The 21,132-nt window shown below is 38.4% G+C and overlaps 2 protein-coding genes and 1 pseudogene across 9 annotated transcripts in view; 1 reads left to right on the top strand and 2 right to left on the bottom strand.

Annotated features, from left to right (window-relative positions):
* Positions 1-3,370, bottom strand: LOC132180591 (pentatricopeptide repeat-containing protein At2g20710, mitochondrial). 6 transcript variants are annotated; one of them, XM_059593470.1, is made up of 2 exons: positions 3,056-3,370; positions 1-1,359 (listed from the first exon to the last, which is right to left on the bottom strand). In XM_059593470.1, the coding sequence occupies exons 1-2, from the start codon at positions 3,320-3,322 to the stop codon at positions 103-105; spliced, it is 1,524 nt and encodes a 507-aa protein (XP_059449453.1). In that variant the 5' UTR covers positions 3,323-3,370; the 3' UTR covers positions 1-102. The 6 variants fall into 6 exon arrangements, 5 of the variants coding, with proteins under 5 accessions (XP_059449453.1, XP_059449456.1, XP_059449457.1 ...); XM_059593473.1 differs by having other exon boundaries at positions 1-2,243; positions 3,056-3,145; XM_059593474.1 differs by having other exon boundaries at positions 1-1,482; positions 3,056-3,145.
* A 2,226-nt stretch (positions 3,371-5,596) lies between these two features.
* Positions 5,597-7,189, top strand: LOC132181736 (pentatricopeptide repeat-containing protein At2g20710, mitochondrial-like; annotated as a pseudogene).
* A 10,157-nt stretch (positions 7,190-17,346) lies between these two features.
* Positions 17,347-21,132, bottom strand: part of LOC132180592 (pentatricopeptide repeat-containing protein At2g20710, mitochondrial-like) — a 7,929-nt gene continuing 4,143 nt past the window's right edge. The window contains exon 2 of one of the 3 annotated variants that reach the window (XM_059593475.1): positions 17,347-18,680. In XM_059593475.1, the coding sequence (XP_059449458.1) occupies positions 17,424-18,680 (1,257 nt within the window). In that variant the 3' untranslated portion in view covers positions 17,347-17,423. Of the gene's footprint in view, positions 19,565-21,132 lie in introns of all 3 variants that reach the window. The other 2 variants (XM_059593477.1, XM_059593476.1) reach the window with 2 other exon arrangements.

Genomic DNA, 21,132 nt, shown 5'->3' with positions numbered 1-21,132 from the left:
TGAATCATGCCATATGAAACGCTATAGATTAGGTAATTCAACATTTAATGGCAATTCAATTAAATACTTCCCATAGCTTTACAAATAATTCAGCTGCTGCCATCAGACTTGAGGTCCATTAGTTACACCATTACCCCCCAGAGTCTCACCATCTACATCCTGATCATCCCCTTCCACCTGACCATCTCCTTTCAAATAATCAGAGGCTCTGGAACCTGGGTTTTCACTGCTAATGTATTTTAGTAATCTTTCATCTATATCTGTTGATAAATGACAATGATCTCTAAGTAACCTCAAGATCTCCTCTGACCCTTCCACGTTCCCCTGCTCTTTCAAGTACTCCAGACATGAACCCAAAATATAACGGTTGGGCCGCCATCTTGCTCCACCTGCCAAGAATGCTTTCTTAAGTGTCACCACCGCCTTTTCCATCTCCCCGTGTGCACGATATCCAGTTGCCATTCGTTCCCACATGATCGAGTCCAGCTCCCTCCCACTCTCTACAAGTCTGTTTATATATGCTTCAGCCTCTTCCAAAAGACCCTTCTTGCAATAACCAGTGATCAGCACGCGTGGAACCCGTATGTCGAAGAATGTATCCCCAGATTCCCACTCCTCAAAGATCTTCTTGGCACCTTCAATGTCATCCAGCTTCACTAACGAGCTTATCATACAAATATAACCTGAATTCAAGACTTTCCCCATATTTCTGTAGAAATCCCACATTCGAAACACCTCGTCTTTATTCTGAATAGCAGTGTACAGAGTAAGGAAGATTTCATAAGCAGACCTCCTTGATTTACTGCTAACGTGCTGCTCTGCTTTCTTCACCATTTCCAAAGTCTTTCCATGCAGACCAGCTTTCAAATACCCATTTGCTGCAACAACATAAGCATTCCAGTCGATGGTGATTACAGGATCAGCTTCCATCTTCACTAGAAGCTTCTCCATTCCCTCTATGTCAGAGGTGGCAGCATAAGCATTCAACCTGATGTTAAATGTGAACGTATCCCACTCAATGCCCTTCTCTTCCATCTCTTGCGTTAGAATGTCTAGTTTCTCAGTTTTACCTATCCGAGAATATAGGCTTAACATAACATTATAAGACAGAGATGATTTCAGAAAATCTAGCTCCCTCATCTTCTGCATGGTAGCTTCTGCTTTATCCAGAGACTTATGTTCAGCATAGCAGTTTAAAAGAGCTCCATATACCTGTAGGATTCTCGAACTGTCTGGGATGCTACCAAAATACTTCTCTGCTTCTTCCAGGCCATGAACTTTTGAGATCAAATCTAACTGAATTGCAATGTCTCCAGGGGGTCGGCCATGGTTCGTTTGGTCACTCAACCATTCACATATCTGACACAAAACAAGATCCCAAAGCATCAATACAAAGATTACAGTCACATCATGCCAAACTACGATAACTTGAGCAGAAAATCACTTTGACATACAGGTTCTCAGAAGGACTTCCTCAATTAACTGCAGCCAAAATAGCATACGGGAAACCAAGTTTCAACTATCAGTATTAAAGCTATAAAGATATGTACTAACCAACATTAATGTAACTCAATGTTTCAAGTAGCGGAAATATAAGTTATTGAGTAGAGAAGCAACACCAGCAATCATGTGGGCATTGGTGGAAATAAATTGATAGAAAAAGAAAGTTAACCATGCACAAATTTTTTATGGACCTATGAAAGAAGTTGGTGTTAATGTCATAATATGACTTGAGAGATGCATTAACTTATATATCACAGTTCTTCTATGTAATTTTTTTTGTTCAATTTTTTTATTGAAACTGTTGGTTTGACACCAATGCATTATTTCCCTAGGTTCAGCTTTTGCCAGTTATTGCAATGAAGTCAACAACATCACCCAAACTTTTTTTTTTTTTTTTTTTGGATGAATGATTTATTTTCATTAATCACAACAAAAAATTACAACCACACTCTAGCAGTGAGCTAGAAACCAACAGAAAACAAACACCCCAGCTCCTACACAGCAAAAACACCCATAACTCTAGCCACAACACTGACAAAACACTATAGCAGACAACAAAAAATCAAGTCTGCAACTAATGAAGAATATCAAAACCAATACCCCAACTTTCACAAAGGGCACATTTCAAATCAGACTTTTTAAACCTCCCCTTCCAACTGATGCGGTGCTTGATGTCCCATACCACAGTACACAAGATTTGTTCGTCCGTTCTCAGGGTTTTTCCATGTTTTATACCATGCCTGTGCCACCAAAGATGATAGACAGCAGCACCAAAGATTAGCTCTCAAATGATCACTTTTCCAGTTACTGATACCGAAACAAACAATATCTGACCAATCAATAGGGGGATCAGGAATCAACCCCTTACTCATAAGAGTCTTCCACAGCGGGGTACTAAAAAAACAGCCAAAAAATAGATGATCAGCAGATTCAATATAGCCACGACAAAAAACACAAGAAACATCACCACCCATGCCCCAACCCTGCAACTTCTCACCAGTTATAAGACCCTTGCAGAAAACAAGCCAAATAATGAAAGCTTGTTTAGGTATGGCTAAAGCAAACCAAACCAATCTCCACCACTCAACTTTAAGCCTCCTGGTCCCAATAACATCACCCAAACTTATCCCAACTATTTTAGTGTTCCATATCTTCAACTTTTAAGAACTTGCACAGCATTACATAAAAATAATAAAAAAATAAAATATCAAAAGCTGCATTTGGTTAAACGTAGATGGCCATGTAAAAGTTAGTAGTAATTGCAATGAAAACAATGCTTGAAAATTTGCAATGACGATAGGGTTATAGTAACACTGGTGCAAATGATGAGGGTGGTGGTGAGAGTGGTAATAAGGAATGACATTTCAAATTCAATTTTAGGTTAACTTACAAATGCACATGCATATATACCTGAATACTTATTTCTTCCATTAGCCAAAATGCACTCCCGTAAATACCCATATACATAAAATAGACATACACAGATACATCTACACATGCATATACATACACATACGCAAAATATATGTATATATATTATGGGAAATGAAACCTCTAGAGCGTGCTTGTAACGACGGTATCTGCGAAGCTGCTTCATTGTTCTAAAGAGGTCGGATTCCTCGATATGTCTTCCTTCCTCGAGCCACTGGTCGATGACTCGAATGATCGGAACCCTAGGATCTCCGGCCCGCCAAATCCGACGGTGGAGAGCGTCTACTGGGGGTGGATTCCTGGCCAGGTTTCCGGTGGAGTAGAAGACAGCACTGAAAACCCTCGAAATTTCATAGCCACGCCATGGATTTGAGCGAAGAAGCTTCATTTCGGAGAGAGAGCGAGAGAGATGAAATCCAGTAGATAGGCATGGGAGGGTTTTTGGGGTTTAAGGGTTTTAATGGGCTATTTTTGTGAGGCCCTTAAAATTAGTATGGACTTCACCGCTTGAACAAGAGGGAGGGCAAGCCCAATCTTGGGGTTTTAAATTCTGCTAGAGGAAACTAGAACGAAATTTTCAAAGGGAGAATGTTTGGTTGAGGGTTTGGAGATTTCATCCAAACATTTGGAATAGGATATTCTCCGATCCATATTGGACAGGAGAATATATAGTTACTGGTCAGAATCTCTCTATTGAGATATAGAGATCCTGAGGATATAAATAGGACATCTGTCTAATTAATAATATATATATATTATAAAAAACTAAGGGGTGGCTGGCCACCTATTGGGGGTGGCTAGACCACCCCAATTGGGGCTGGGGGTGGCGTCTAAAGAGATCCTGGCCATTAATTGGATATTCTCCAATTCATATTAGACTGGAGAGGATCCTATTCTCAAACATTTGGGAAAAAATTTCAAAAGATGAGACATGAATATTTAATGTATTTGCTCTTTTGCTTTTTGTGTTTTTAAAATTTCTTAATTCATCAGTGTTTCAAAATTTAGTGGAATCTGGTGAAATATTTCCAATGGTCGACAAATTGAAAGATTTTGAGTAGTTTTGATTTTGGACCATATAAAATGAACGAAGTTTTTCGCAACTTGGGTGGATAAAATTAAACTGAGACCCAATCTACTAAATTGATATCTGTCTTTACAACTAGTGACATTGTCAATGTAAACTAACATTTATTTTTCAAGTACGTGATTCTTAAATGTATTTTTAAAAATATATCTAGAAATCATATGTTCTAAGAAGGATATTAGTCAATTTAATACACTGGTTGAAAGAATTCCCTCTATCCCACCTTATTTCCAATTCAGAGAAAAACTCTGATTAAAGGGATTAAAATCAAAACATTACTACATAATAATTATTTTGCAATAACATCCTATAAAAATTTCCTTTTGTCTAGAAGTATTTGGTCAAGCCAAATGACTGTATCATCTAATATCAGCTGCTGTTAGACAGAACCAACATGTTGGGGGTTATAGAACCCTGTTGATGCCTCTTGTTGCACAGACCCAACACATGGCCTCAAGAAGAACAAACACTAATCTAAGCAACGAAAATTATTTAAACCTTTTAGTAGAAAATTGGTGTTTTCATTATAGAGAAAGGATTGGATCATTAGAATGGAATCAGCAAACTAAATAAAAGCAATGCTACAAAATATAGTCAAATTTTGACCTTTCATTTTATTAACTTACATTTATCTCTCTCACCCTAAATCATGTCGGTCTCTCTCACTCTAAACTCAACCTCCTTCTACGGCAACAACGTTTCAAAATACTTTCTTATAGAAGTTGATGGTTGTACAAAGTTTATTTGATCAGTTTCATGAAAATATAGAAGTTGACGGTTGAAAATTCGTTTACTTTTTCCATGCTTTTTTTTATTTTATTTTTTTTTTTTTATGCTTTTCATTTTAAACTACACATATAGGAACGAATTTAGTTTGTTTTACTTTATTTTTTAGATTAAGGGAAGATTGAAATGATTTATTTGATTGTATTAAATATTGAGTGAAAGATTTTGTTATTTTTGTATCCTTAAAAAAAAAAAAAATAAATAAAAAAGAAAGAAGATCTTTTCCTTTATATTTCCAACCTCAATTATTCTAGGATTATTATGTTTCCTTGTATATTTTAGGTTTAGTATAGAGTTTTTTGCTTATGACTCATAGCCTCTTTATATATAGAAGTCACTGTAATCATATTATATACACAATCATAATAGAAGAGATGTAGTTTTATATGCTTCCGCTCTCTCTCTTCTCTCTCTTTCTTCTGCTTATAATATATTATCCAATATATTTAACATGTGTTTTGATTTTATGACAAATTATATTTTGTCCAAAAAACAGCTGAAATTGGAAGAAAATTGTGATTTCAATCATTAACCAGACAATCGGCTAGAGACCACGCCTCATGAAGCGAATATCACTAGTTCGAATCCTCCTCCCCCTCTTGTGTGGACATGTCAAACAAAAAAAATATATATATCTGACAAGCCGATATAAAAGTAATTCTGCTTTTGACCCAAGTGTTGGTTGGTCAAGCCTTGGGATTTTTCTTGGCTCACATATGTCATTACTTGAAAATATTTGAAGTGATTTCACAGTATGTTGGGGCAATTTTGGCACTTTACCATGACAAAATGGTTGAATTGCTCCCTCCAGCTATTTTTCTTCTGATGGTTGATTTTTTCCTGAATCCTAACCCCTACATGTTAATACTGCCAGTCCCTAATTTCTATATGTCTCTTTCATGTCATTCAGATATCTCAGTGGATGACTGACCGAAGATATTTCGAACTATCACCAGTTGATGTTGCGCTTAGGATTGAATTAATTCACAGAGTTCGTGGACTAGAGCATGCAGAATATTACTTTAATAATATATCAAACAATCTGAAAACGGATAGGATATATGGTGCTCTTCTCAGTGGCTATGTTCGAGAGAAATCCGTTGAGAAAGCTGAAGCCATTATGGAAATAATGAGAGAGATGGATATGGCAGCATCATCATTTCCTTACAACATGTTGATTAACCTTTACTCTCAAACTGGAGAACACGATAAAATCGACATGTTGATGCAAGAGATGGAAAGGAAGGGAATACCTCAAGATAAGTACACATTGCTAAACCGAATGGCTGCTTACATTGCAGTATTTGACATTTCTGGGATGGAAAGGATTTTAAATAGGATGGAGGAGGATAAGAACTGTTTTGTTAGTTGGAAAGTGTATTCCATGGCAGCAAGTGGGTATCTGAAAGTTGGGTTGATTGAAAAGGCTCTTGCAATGCTGAAAAAAAATGGAGGAAAACATGCCCCTTCTGAGGAGGAAACTGGCATTAAAGTTTCTTCTTACTCACTATGCAAACACTGGCCTTAAGAAGGAGCTTTACAGAGTCTGGAATACGTACAAGCCATCAAAAGAACTAATAGATGGACCAATAGATAAACAATATGCCTGCATGGTTTCATCTCTTGCAAAGCTGGGTGATATTGAGGGGGCTGAGAAGATCTTTCAGGAGTGGGAGACCCGATGCACCTTGTATGACTTTCAGGTATTGAATAGCCTTCTTGCTGCTTACTGCAAAAACGGTCTCTTCGATAAGGCAGAATCAGTTGTAGAGAAGGCTGTAGAAGGAAGAACACCTTATGCCAGTACATGGGCTGTGTTAGCCGTAGGTTACATGGAGGATAAGAATATGCCCAAGGCAATTGAGATGTTGAAGAAGGCACTGTTGGTTGGAAGACAAGGTTGGCGACCAAATTCTATTACTTTGTCCAACTGTCTCGATTACTTAGAAGAGCAAGGGGATATTGAAGGAATGGAAGAATTCTTAAGACTTTTAAAGAACTCGGGCCCTTTGAGCAGGGATATGTACCATAGTTTGCTGCGGACATGTGTCAGAAATGGAAAATCAGTTTCTGAGTTTCTTGATCAGATGAAAATTGATGGCTTCACTGCTGATAAGGAAACAGAGAAGATCCTTGAAAACTTCAAGGAACTCTAGCAATGGGTGGGCCTAAGAGGTTATAGCTGGTTCAAGAGACCTCAAAATTCCTGTTTGCCATGCCATCAATATACAATTTTGGTTTCCCTCTTTCTTTTCACCATGGCCTTTTGATGGCTTGATCTCACATCTGCATTGCGAAATCATTGGTGTATGTTTTGAAATGAATTGAAACTTTTATGTGACAGCTGAGATGAGGTATTGACTCTCAGATTTTGAATCTGTTTATTATCCATCTCAATTCCTAGCATCTCAAAGCATTTATCTGTGATCTGATAAAACTATAAAGCTGTGTTGTATGTTGAGTTTGGTCTGTGCTTATAAAATAAGCTTTTTACTTCCTTAATATACTGCAGGAGTTCTACCTGTTGCAGGATAATGGTGTCTCTAAATTCTGACTGGGTGTTCCTTTAGGACAGGCCTGAGCAGAAGAGAGGATACTGAAATAGAAGCAGGAGTATAGAGCCTCAGCCATAAAGGTCATAATTGAACTTTAGGTTAAGTATCCGATGAGGTTGATGTTGCAAGTTTTGACTATTTTTTGTAGCATTGCTTTTATTTAGTTTGCTGATTCCATTCTAATGATCCAATCCTTTCTCTATAATGAAAACACCAATTTTCTACTAAAAGGTTTAAATAATTTTCGTTGCTTAGATTAGTGTTTGTTCTTCTTGAGGCCTTGTGTTGGGTCTGTGCAACAAGAGGCATCAACAGGGTTCTATAACCCCCAACATGTTGGTTCTGTCTAACAGCAGCTGATATTAGATGATACAGTCATTTGGCTTGACCAAATACTTCTAGACAAAAGGAAATTTTTATAGGATGTTATTGCAAAATAATTATTATGTAGTAATGTTTTGATTTTAATCCCTTTAATCAGAGTTTTTCTCTGAATTGGAAATAAGGTGGGATAGAGGGAATTCTTTCAACCAGTGTATTAAATTGACTAATATCCTTCTTAGAACATATGATTTCTAGATATATTTTTAAAAATACATTTAAGAATCACGTACTTGAAAAATAAATGTTAGTTTACATTGACAATGTCACTAGTTGTAAAGACAGATATCAATTTAGTAGATTGGGTCTCAGTTTAATTTTATCCACCCAAGTTGCGAAAAACTTCGTTCATTTTATATGGTCCAAAATCAAAACTACTCAAAATCTTTCAATTTGTCGACCATTGGAAATATTTCACCAGATTCCACTAAATTTTGAAACACTGATGAATTAAGAAATTTTAAAAACACAAAAAGCAAAAGAGCAAATACATTAAATATTCATGTCTCATCTTTTGAAATTTTTTCCCAAATGTTTGAGAATAGGATCCTCTCCAGTCTAATATGAATTGGAGAATATCCAATTAATGGCCAGGATCTCTTTAGACGCCACCCCCAGCCCCAATTGGGGTGGTCTAGCCACCCCCAATAGGTGGCCAGCCACCCCTTAGTTTTTTATAATATATATATATTATTAATTAGACAGATGTCCTATTTATATCCTCAGGATCTCTATATCTCAATAGAGAGATTCTGACCAGTAACTATATATTCTCCTGTCCAATATGGATCGGAGAATATCCTATTCCAAATGTTTGGATGAAATCTCCAAACCCTCAACCAAACATTCTCCCTTTGAAAATTTCGTTCTAGTTTCCTCTAGCAGAATTTAAAACCCCAAGATTGGGCTTGCCCTCCCTCTTGTTCAAGCGGTGAAGTCCATACTAATTTTAAGGGCCTCACAAAAATAGCCCATTAAAACCCTTAAACCCCAAAAACCCTCCCATGCCTATCTACTGGATTTCATCTCTCTCGCTCTCTCTCCGAAATGAAGCTTCTTCGCTCAAATCCATGGCGTGGCTATGAAATTTCGAGGGTTTTCAGTGCTGTCTTCTACTCCACCGGAAACCTGGCCAGGAATCCACCCCCAGTAGACGCTCTCCACCGTCGGATTTGGCGGGCCGGAGATCCTAGGGTTCCGATCATTCGAGTCATCGACCAGTGGCTCGAGGAAGGAAGACATATCGAGGAATCCGACCTCTTTAGAACAATGAAGCAGCTTCGCAGATACCGTCGTTACAAGCACGCTCTAGAGGTTTCATTTCCCATAATATATATACATATATTTTGCGTATATGTATGTATATGCATGTGTAGATGTATCTGTGTATGTCTATTTTATGTATATGGGTATTTACGGGAGTGCATTTTGGCTAATGGAAGAAATAAGTATTCAGGTATATATGCATGTGCATTTGTAAGTTAACCTAAAATTGAATTTGAAATGTCATTCCTTATTACCACTCTCACCACCACCCTCATCATTTGCACCAGTGTTACTATAACCCTATCGTCATTGCAAATTTTCAAGCATTGTTTTCATTGCAATTACTACTAACTTTTACATGGCCATCTACGTTTAACCAAATGCAGCTTTTGATATTTTATTTTTTTATTATTTTTATGTAATGCTGTGCAAGTTCTTAAAAGTTGAAGATAAGATGAGAACAAGTAGGTGGTTTCAATATTTCGCCCAAGGCAATTGAGATGTTGAAGAAGGCACGTTATTGGAAGACAGGGTTGGCGACCAAATTCTATTACTTTTGTCCAACTGTCTCGATTACTTAGAAGAGCAAGGGATATTGAAGGAATGGAAGAATTCTTAAGACTTTTAAAGAACTCGGCCCTTGAGCAGGGATATGTATCATATAGTTTGTTGCGGACATGTGTCAGAAAATGGAAAAAAAATCAGTTTCTGAGTTTCGATTAGATGAAATTGATGGTTCAATTTCTGATGAGGAACAGAGAAGATCCTTGAAACCCCAAGGAACCTAGCAATGTGTGAGCCTAAGAGGTTATAGCTGGTTCAAGAGACCAAAATTCCTGTATGCCATGCCATCAATATACAATTTGGTTTCTCTCTTCTTTTCACCATGGTTTGATGGCTTGATCTCACATCTGCATTGCAAATCATTGGTGTATGTTTGAAATGAATTGGTCTCTTTATGTGACAGCTGAGACATTGAGGTATTGACTCTCAGATTTTGAATCTGTTTATTATCCATCTCTTCCTAGCATCTCAAAGCATTTACCCGTGATCTTGATAAAACTATAAAGTTGTGTTATGTTGAGTTTGTTCTGTGCTTATAAAATGCTTTTACTTCCTTTTAATTAAGGAAAAAAAAAAAAAAAAAAAACCTGAACGAAAAATTTCACAAAACAAAACAAAAACATATTCATCTCTACCTAATCTCTAATTTAAAACGGTGTTTGGTACCCAAAAAAAAAAAAAAAAAAAAATTCTCAAGAAACAAACTAAAGATCATCAATTCACAATTGCTAAAAATTTATACATAAAAGTACAAAGATACATTCATCTCGAATATCTCATACCTCAAATTATAGTTTCGAGTCACATATATTTTCATGAAACTAATCAAATAAACTTTGTGCAACCGTCAACTTCTATAGGAAAGAGTTTTGAAATGTTGTTGCCGTAGAAGGAGAGTGTGAGTTTAGAGTGAGAGAGACCGACATGATTTAGGGTGAGAGAGATAAATGCGAGTTAATAAAACGAAAGGTCAAAAGGAATTAATTAAGAAAAAATTGTGTTTTAATAAAGGGAGAGATATTAATGAATTAAGACACTTAATTTATTAAAAAAAAAATCGTGATTTAGGGTGTGAGAGATAAACATAAGTTAATAAAAAGAATGGTCAAAATGAATTAATTAAGGAAAAATCGTATACTTAATTCATTAAAAAAAAATAGAATAAGGGAAAACCCCCTTTCAGTATTTGCACGGTTCAATTATTAAAAATTATGAGTAAAAAAATTTAATTTAATTTTTTTTTTTTTTTTTAAATGGACACATGAGTTAATAAAAAGAAATGTCAAAAGGAATTAATTAAGGAAAAATCGTACACTTAATTCATTAAAAAAAATAGAAAAAGGAAAAACCCCTTTCAATATTTGCACGGTTCAATTATTAAAAATTATAAGTAAAAAAATTTAAAATTTAAACAAAATATTGTTGGTGTGAAATAAAAAAGGTTAATTTCATTTATATTATTTGTTTCCTTATTTGATTCGGATATTAATAATACTTAATTTATTGAATAATTTATGTATGGAAAATTCTTGAAATATAATCAACACAATTAATTATACTCTAATTAATGACCGGAGGTAAAAATAAAAAAGGGTTCAGATATTAAAAACATGGACACGTGTCACAATTCTAAGCATTCTCAAATATTAAAAAATATGGACACGTGTCTCTATTCTAAGCACTTTCTACGTCAAAACTCGGCTTATATATATATATATATATATATATATATATATATATATGAAAAGAGAGACGGCCTTAGGGTTTTCACTTTCTCTAGGCCGTAGCTCAGTAAGCCCTCCTTCTATATGAGGGGCCACGCTTGTTGCCTCCCTCCTCCCCCTCGCCTGCCCTTGCACCGGGTGACAGTAGTTTACTTGTTGTCCCTGGCCCAGGTTCCCTCCTCCCTACCCTTTCTCTACCGCCCCTTCCTCTTTGTTCCACTTTTGTCCTTGGCAGGGCTCTCTGGTTGTTTTCTGCTCCTTTCCTTTTTGTTTTTTTTGCTATGTTTTTGGTGTGATGTTCTTGTAGCCTTGCTTGTGTACCACTCGGTGTGGGTGCTGATTTTGGGGGTTTCTTTCAAACTCCCATCAGTTTTGTTTTGTGTTCTTCGCCGATCTCCTCAGCCCGCTCTGCCGCCCACCGTCTGATGCTGGGTCTTTCCTCATGCCCCTCTAGCGATGAGTTTCAACGTCCCCTGTTGCGATGGTTTTTCGGCTTGTTGGCAATCGGTTTCGCCACCCTCCGTCCACTGTTTTGGGCTTTTTTCGTGTCCCCACCATGTCGAGCTTCCATCGTTCCCTTCCGGTGTCGGTTTCCGACGAGTGCACAATCGGCATCCATTCTGCGTGTGCCTGTTCCCGTTTGTTTTATTTTCCTTGTATTGTCTTTGTTCATGTTTTTTCCCTGTATGCATTTCATTCTTGTTATTTGCTTGTAATAAGGTCCTGCCTCTTTGGTTCGCCCACGTTTTATTTCGGTGTTTTTGCTTCTGTTTTGTAATAAGGCTTGGCCACTCGATCTGCCTGCTTTGAAGTGAACTGAACTTTGGTCCAGATTTTTTAGGTCGTGGATGTGAATTTTAGTCCAAACCTTCGAGTTGTGGACGTGAACTTCATCCTGGCTTTTAGGTTGAGAAGGAATTTGCGCTACCTATGTATTGGATTGCGTCTGTCTTATGCAGATCTGTTATTTCAACTGAAAACTAGTCATAGATTAGCGAAGGTTTTAGGTGATGTTGTATCCTTATAGCTTCGGCTATAATTTGCATTTTCAAGGCTTTGTGCTCCTGCGATGTAAGAGCTTTATGCTCGTGATTTTGGATTGCGTCTGTCTTATGCAAATCTGTTATTTCAACTAAAAACTAGTCATAGATTAGCGGAGGTTTTAGGTGATGTTGTATCTTTATAACTTCGGCTATAATTTGCATTTTCAGGGCTTTGTGCTCCTGCGATGTAAGAGCTTTATGCTTGTGATTATTTATCAATGAAATTGGAATGTATTTCTTTCAATATATATATATATATATATATATATATATATATATATATATATATATATATATATATATATATGAAAAGAGACATAAGTGATTTTTATAAACTGGGTTGAAGGAAGTTCCTCCAACCCAGTTTGGAGAAAAATTCTGTCCTTAATCAAATAGGCCAAGTTAAGATTGACATTTTTTTTTTTTTTTTTAATTTTTTATAAGCAAAGAGGGGAAGGGGAAAGGACTACAAAGGCAGGTCTCTCCCGCTCCTAAACCGAAAGGAGGAGAGAAAAGGTGAACAAGCGAGAATGCTTCCAAACACATTGTGGGAAGCGGCCCATTTAGCAACCGAGTGTGCTCTTGAGTTAGCACATCTTGAAGCTTTCGACGCGGTCCAACTAGCAAACCGCAGCAAATGCAAGCGAATATCAGCAATCATGGGGGCATAAAGCCAATCTGAAAAGAGATGATCTTTATTGATGGCAAGGATGCAAAGCTGAGAATCCCCTTCAAGGAGAATAGAGGAACAACCAAAATCAGCAGCAAAACTAACTGCCAAGAGAGCAGCATTGGCTTCCCCAACAGTGGCATCCAGATGGGGTAACTTCTTGGTACAGGCAGCTACGATAAGACCTGTGTGATCACTAAGGACCACAGTTGCAACACTAAACAAGGGGCGAATAGCAACATCAAAATTAGCTTTCAAGAAGCCAAGGGGAGAAGGAGACCAAGCTTCAAAGACAGAAGCTGAGTCAAGCCATGCTTTAAGATGAGCTTTAACCATAGAGCTAATGGACTTCAAACAAGAAACTGGATCCGGAACAGAGCCATTGTGAATAAGCTTATTTCTAGCTAACCAAATGCAGTCCATAGTAACTAAAGCAGAAATCTAAAACTCCCAAACTTGATCCGAAGGGATGCCAAGATGAGAGCTAGGATTAATGATAGCTTTAGACCATTCAGCAATAGGAAAATTGGAGAAAACTAAGGCGTTGATGGGCCAAGCAGTGTTTCTCCAAATGGCCCTAGCAAAAGGGCAATCAAGAAACAGGTGCTGCAAATCTTCACGAGGACCATTACACATAGGACAAGCAAAAGATTCAGGATCAATGAGAGGAGAGAACCTGAAAATGTTTGTTCTAGTGGGGAGGATATTCCAAGAAATCCTCCAAAGGAGATGCTTGAGCCTATGTTGGATTTTAAGATTCCAAATCCCTTTCCATTCTAGCGATCCAAGAGGAGAGATATGAGGGCCATTGGAGAGCGAAAAAGCTTCATGGGCAGCTTTGACAGTGAACTTACCCGAAGGAGAATAGGGCCAAACCCAAAAATCAGAGGTGGGAATGATGCTGAGGTGAATGGAGAGCACTTGAGCCACCGAGACTGGGTCAAACAAAAAAGAGAGAAGATCCACATTCCAAGTTCTATCAATCGGATTAATAAGATCAGAGACACATAGATTAGGTAAAGGTAACGGGAGTTGCAGATTGGGAAGAGGCTTGAAACCTGGCAAGCTTGGAATCCATGGAGGCTTCCAAATATTTAGATCAAAACCAGAAGAAATCGCCCAACAAGCATTCCTTGCAATAATCTCTCTGTTATTCAAAATACCCTTCCAAATCCAAGAAGAAGAAGGATTCTTGGTCACATTCAAAAAATTAGAATTCCTGAGACAGTTGGCCTTAATGGAGTTCACCCAAAGAGAATTCTGATTAGAAAGAATAGACCAACCCAACTTGGCTAAGAGGGCCTTGTTATGAAGTTCCATTCTTCTAATACCCAAACCACCCAAAGAAGTGGGGTTACAGATCTTGTGCCATCCAATCAAAGAGAGATTATGCTTCTTTTCTTGCGGATGATCCCACCAGAATTTCCTCAAAGAAGAATCAAGATCTTGACAAAGAGATTTGGGCAACAAGAAGAGGGACATCGTGTAACAAGGCAACGCATTGGCAACAATCTTAATCAATGTAGTTCTAGCTGCTTGGGATAAGAGTTTAGCCCTCCAACCTGAGACTCTACTGAAAAACCTGTCCTTGATATCTTCAAAGGTTCTCTTCTTATTACTATGGATAAATAAAGGGAGACCAAGGTATATAGCTTTGGGAGAAATTTTTTGGAGATTTAGGATGGATTTTATATGGCCAATTGAGTTAGGTTTCGTGTTTGGGCTGAAAAAAATGGAAGACTTACTGAAATTTACTTGCTGTCCAGACCAAGAAGCAAATTTATTAATGCAGCCAAGTATAAAAGAGGCTTCCAAAGAGTTAGCCTTAGCAAACACCATCAAATCGTCTGCAAACATTAGATGGGAAATCTGAGGAGCTTGCTTAGCAATCTTGATGCCATGGATCGATCCAGCCAACTCAGCCTTCATAATAAGCCTAAAGAAAGCTTCCATTCCAAGGATGAAGAGAAATGGAGAGAGAGGATCACCTTGCCGAAGACCTCTAGAGGAATTAAACATGCCAAAAGGGGAGCCATCCAGCACGATCGAGAAGGAAGCGGTGGACAAGCACTGATTAATCAAATGGATCCACTTAGAACTGAATCCCAAAAGGAGGAAGATCCGAGAAAGGAAACTCCATTCCATCCTACCAGAAGCCTTTTCCATGTCTATTTTAATGGCCATCAATCCACCATTGCCCCTTTTCTTCTTCATGGAATGAAAGAGTTCATGGGCCAAAATTGAGTTGTCATGAATAGATCTCCCTTGTAGAAAGGCTGATTGATTTGGGGAAATTATATTATGGAGAAGAGGTTTCAATCTGTTAGCAAGGATTTTAGAGATAATCTTATAAATAAAATTGGTGAGACTGATGGGACGAAATTGGGAAACTTTGGATGGGTTGTCTACTTTAGGAATAAGAGCTAGGTTGGTATGGTTGAAAGAGCGGGGGAAATGGCCAGAACAGAAGAAGGATTGGATGAATCTAATCACACTGCTGTTGACAATATCCCAATAGGTCCGGTAAAATAGGCCAGTCATACCATTAGGGCCAAGGGCCTTCTCCCTCCCAAGATCCGTGACAGCCTAAAAAATCTCATAAGCATCCGGAACCTCACACAACAAATTATTCTCAATATCAGAAATACTAGGCTCAAAAAGATTATCCAGATCAAAGTCCAAGACTGGATTAGAAGAGCTAAAAAGATTATGGAAATGAGATACCAAGTGAGAACCAATATCATTACGATTGTATAGGAAAGTTCCATTATCCAGTTTAATGCAATTGATAGAATTATACCTTCTCCGGACCAAAGTTGAGGCATGAAAAAATTTTGTGTTTAAATTTCTACACGAGAGCCAGAGTTCCCTAGACTTGAGCTTCCAGAGGGTCTCCTCCCTGCAAAGTTCTTCCTGAATAGCTAACTGAAGCCTTTCTTCTCTGGCAGAATTATCCGGAGAGGGAGGGTCCCTTTGAATAGCATCAAGAGCAGCCATAAAAGATTTGAGCTTAAAGTGGATATTACCAAAATGAGATAAATTTCAATCTTTCAGAGCCAGCTTAGTGCACTTCAGCTTTTGTTTGAGGGCAAAAGCAGCCGATCCCCCCACCTGAGATTCCCAAGCTTCAAAAATCATCGAAAAACTGGAAGGATCACAAGTCCAGAAACTTTCAAAACGGAAAGGCTTGGTGAGATTGGAATGGGATCCAGCAGTGTCAACAAAGATGGGATTGTGATCAGATGCCATCGCAGGGAAATGTTTAAGAGAGGCATTAGGGAAAAGCAAAACCCACTCCTGGGTAGCCAAGCCCCTATCCAGCCTATCCTTAATTAGAGCACAACCTGATCTTTTATTGCACCAAGTAAAAGGGTTACCTTCAAAGCCCAAATCAACAAGTCCATTAGAATGGACAAAATCACTGAATTCATGGTGAGAGAAGGACCCAAAAGCTCTACCACCCAATTTCTCATGAGGGGGGAGGATAGCATTGAAATCACTCAGATTAAGCCACAGACCCCCAAACGAATTACCAATCTTCGATAGCGAATCCCAGAACAGAGCCTTGGAACCACCATGAGGGGCATGAGAACAAGTGAGGAGCCAAGGATTCGTGAAAGGGTCCGAATATACAATGCAAGAAATCTGAGAGTGATTCGGATTAATAAGCTCGACTTCAACCCCCAATTTCCAAGCCACAACCATCCCTCCTTTGAGACCAGAAGGAGGAGCATGAATCATAAAAGGGAAACCCAATTGCAAAAGAGAATCGTGAACAGAAGGAGGAGAAACCTTAGTTTCACTCAGAAAAACCAAGTCTGGTTTGTGAAGCCGACATAAAGCCCGAAGAGATCGGGTTGCTTTAGGATGGCCGAAGCCCCTACAATTCCAGGCTAGAATCTTCATCAACACAGGCAGAAAAACAACAAAACCCACACAAGAGAAAAACCGAGAGTAACAAAGAAAACTCACAGAGGAGTCAGGTAAAGAGGGACAAAATCTCCGACTAAGAGAGATGACTCTCTGGAGAAAACAAGGGGAAACCGAGAGCAGAAGATGGATAAGCCTCACTAGGAGGTGGGTAAGCCTCACAAGGAGGTGGAGGGACGCCGGAGCAAATACATCCTATATTTTAAGATTGACATATTTAATCTTATATCCATACTTCGAGACAACCTGCACTTGATATGCGAACACGAATAGTCAACCTAATTTTAGGTCAAGAGGGACAAATATGAGAGAAAATTATTAGGAGGTAAACTCCATTTTGCAAAACGCATAGTTAGTAAATCTAAACTAGCAGTCACGAGGTGAATCATGCCATATGAAACGCTATAGATTAGGTAATTCAACATTTAATGGCAATTCAATTAAATACTTCCCATAGCTTTACAAATAATTCAGCTGCTGCCATCAGGCTTGAGGTCCATTAGTTACACCATTACCCCCCAGAGTCTCACCATCTACATCCTGATCATCCCCTTCCACCTGATCATCTCCTTCCAAATAATCAGAGGCTCTGGAACCTGGGTTTACACTGCTAATGTATTTTAGTAATCTTTCATCTATATCTGTTGATAAATGACAATGATCTCTAAGTAACCTCAAGATCTCCTCTGACCCTTCCACGTTCCCCTGCTCTTTCAAGTACTCCAGACATGAACCCAAAATATAACGGTTTGGCCGCCATCTTGCTTCACCTGCCAAGAATGCTTTCTTAAGTGTCTCCACGGCCTTTTCCATCTGCCCGTGTGCACGATATCCAGTTGCCATTTGTTCCCACATGATCGAGTCCAGCTCCCTCCCACTCTCTACAAGTCTGTTTATACATGCTTCAGCCTCTTCCAAAAGACCCTTCTTGCAATAACCAATGATCAGCACACGTGGAACCGGTATGTCGAAGAATGTATCCCCAGATTCCCACTCCTCAAAGATCTTCTTGGCACCATCAATGTCATCCAGCTTCACTAACGAGCTTATCATACAAATATAACCTGAATTCAAGACTTTCCCCATATTTCTGTAGAGATCCCACATTCGATACACCTCGTCTTTATTCTGAATAGCAGTGTACAGAGTAAGGAAGATTTCATAAGCAGACCTCCTTGATTTACTGCTAACGTGCTGCTCTGCTTTCTTCACCATTTCCAAAGTCTTTCCATGCAGACCAGCTTTCAAATACCCATTTGCTGCAACAACATAAGCATTCCAGTCGATGATGATTACAGGATCAGCTTCCATCTTCATTAGAAGCTTCTCCATTCCCTCTATGTCAGAGGTGGCAGCATAAGCTTTCAACCTGATGTTAAATGTGAACTTATCCCACTCAATGCCCTTCTCTTCCATCTCTTGCGTTAGAATGTCTAGTTTCTCAGTTTTACCTATCCGAGAATATAGGCTTAACATAACATTATAAGGCAGAGATGATTTCAGAAAATCTAGCTCCCTCATCTTCTGCATGGTAGCTTCTGCTTTATCCAGAGATTTATGTTCAGCATCGCAATTTAAAAGAGCTCCATATACCTGTAGGATTCTCGAACTGTCTGGGATGCTACCAAAATACTTCTCTGCTTCTTCCAGGCCATGAACTTTTGAGATCAAATCTAACTGAATTGCAATGTCTCCAGGGGGTCGGCCATGGTTCGTTTGGTCACTCAACCATTCACATATCTGACACAAAACAAGATCCCAAAGCATCAATACAAAGATTACAGTCACATCATGCCAAACTACGATAACTTGAGCAGAAAATCACTTTGACATACAGGTTCTCAGAAGGACTTCCTCAATTAACTGCAGCCAAAATAGCATACGGGAAACCAAGTTTCAACTATCAGTATTAAAGCTATAAAGATATGTACTAACCAACATTAATGTAACTCAATGTTTCAAGTAGCGGAAATATAAGTTATTGAGTAGAGAAGCAACACCAGCAATCATGTGGGCATTGGTGGAAATAAATTGATAGAAAAAGAAAGTTAACCATGCACAAATTTTTTATGGACCTATGAAAGAAGTTGGTGTTAATGTCATAATATGACTTGAGAGATGCATTAACTTATATATCACAGTTCTTCTATGTAATTTTTTTTGTTCAATTTTTTTATTGAAACTGTTGGTTTGACACCAATGCATTATTTCCCTAGGTTCAGCTTTTGCCAGTTATTGCAATGAAGTCAACAACATCACCCAAACTTTTTTTTTTTTTTTTTTTGGATGAATGATTTATTTTCATTAATCACAACAAAAAATTACAACCACACTCTAGCAGTGAGCTAGAAACCAACAGAAAACAAACACCCCAGCTCCTACACAGCAAAAACACCCATAACTCTAGCCACAACACTGACAAAACACTATAGCAGACAACAAAAAATCAAGTCTGCAACTAATGAAGAATATCAAAACCAATACCCCAACTTTCACAAAGGGCACATTTCAAATCAGACTTTTTAAACCTCCCCTTCCAACTGATGCGGTGCTTGATGTCCCATACCACAGCACACAAGATTTGTTCGTCCGTTCTCAGGGTTTTTCCATGTTTTATACCATGCCTGTGCCACCAAAGATGATAGACAGCAGCACCAAAGATTAGCTCTCAAATGATCACTTTTCCAGTTACTGATACCGAAACAAACAATATCTGACCAATCAATAGGGGGATCAGGAATCAACCCCTTACTCATAAGAGTCTTCCACAGCGGGGTACTAAAAAAACAGCCAAAAAATAGATGATCAGCAGATTCAATATAGCCACGACAAAAAACACAAGAAACATCACCACCCATGCCCCAACCCTGCAACTTCTCACCAGTTATAAGACCCTTGCAGAAAACAAGCCAAATAATGAAAGCTTGTTTAGGTATGGCTAAAGCAAACCAAACCAATCTCCACCACTCAACTTTAGGCCTCCTGGTCCCAATAACATCACCCAAACTTATCCCAACTATTTTAGTGTTCCATATTTGCTGCACTAATCTTTCTACGCAACTAATTTAGACGTCCTATACTTATCCAGTTATCCTCCATGTAACCTACGGCTAACACACCCCATACTGGCATAAGGTGTTCTTCCTTCTACAGCCTTCTCTACAACTGATTCTGCCTTATCGAAGAGACCATTTTTGCAGTAGGCAGCAAGAAGGCTATTCAATACCCGAAAGTCATACAAGGTGCATCGGGTCTCCCACTCCTGAAAGATCTTCTCAGCCCCCTCAATATCACCCAGCTTTGCAAGAGATGAAACCATGCAGGCATATTGTTTATCTATTGGTCCATCTATTAGTTCTTTTGATGGCTTGTACGTATTCCAGACTCTGTAAAGCTCCTTCTTAAGGCCAGTGTTTGCATAGTGAGTAAGAAGAAACTTTAATGCCAGTTTCCTCCTCAGAAGGGGCATGTTTTCCTCCATTTTTTTTCAGCATTGCAAGAGCCTTTTCAATCAACCCAACTTTCAGATACCCACTTGCTGCCATGGAATACACTTTCCAACTAACAAAACAGTTCTTATCCTCCTCCATCCTATTTAAAATCCTTTCCATCCCAGAAATGTCAAATACTGCAATGTAAGCAGCCATTCGGTTTAGCAATGTGTACTTATCTTGAGGTATTCCCTTCCTTTCCATCTCTTGCATCAACATGTCGATTTTATCGTGTTCTCCAGTTTGAGAGTAAAGGTTAATCAACATGTTGTAAGGAAATGATGATGCTGCCATATCCATCTCTCTCATTATTTCCATAATGGCTTCAGCTTTCTCAACGGATTTCTCTCGAACATAGCCACTGAGAAGAGCACCATATATCCTATCCGTTTTCAGATTGTTTGATATATTATTAAAGTAATATTCTGCATGCTCTAGTCCACGAACTCTGTGAATTAATTCAATCCTAAGCGCAACATCAACTGGTGATAGTTCGAAATATCTTCGGTCAGTCATCCACTGAGATATCTGAATGACATGAAAGAGACATATAGAAATTAGGGACTGGCAGTATTAACATGTAGGGGTTAGGATTCAGGAAAAAATCAACCATCAGAAGAAAAATAGCTGGAGGGAGCAATTCAACCATTTTGTCATGGTAAAGTGCCAAAATTGCCCCAACATACTGTGAAATCACTTCA

Source organism: Corylus avellana, chromosome ca5, assembly GCF_901000735.1.
Source record: "Corylus avellana chromosome ca5, CavTom2PMs-1.0".
Lineage (NCBI taxonomy): Eukaryota > Viridiplantae > Streptophyta > Magnoliopsida > Fagales > Betulaceae > Corylus > Corylus avellana.
This window is presented reverse-complemented; position numbering and strand designations above follow the sequence as displayed.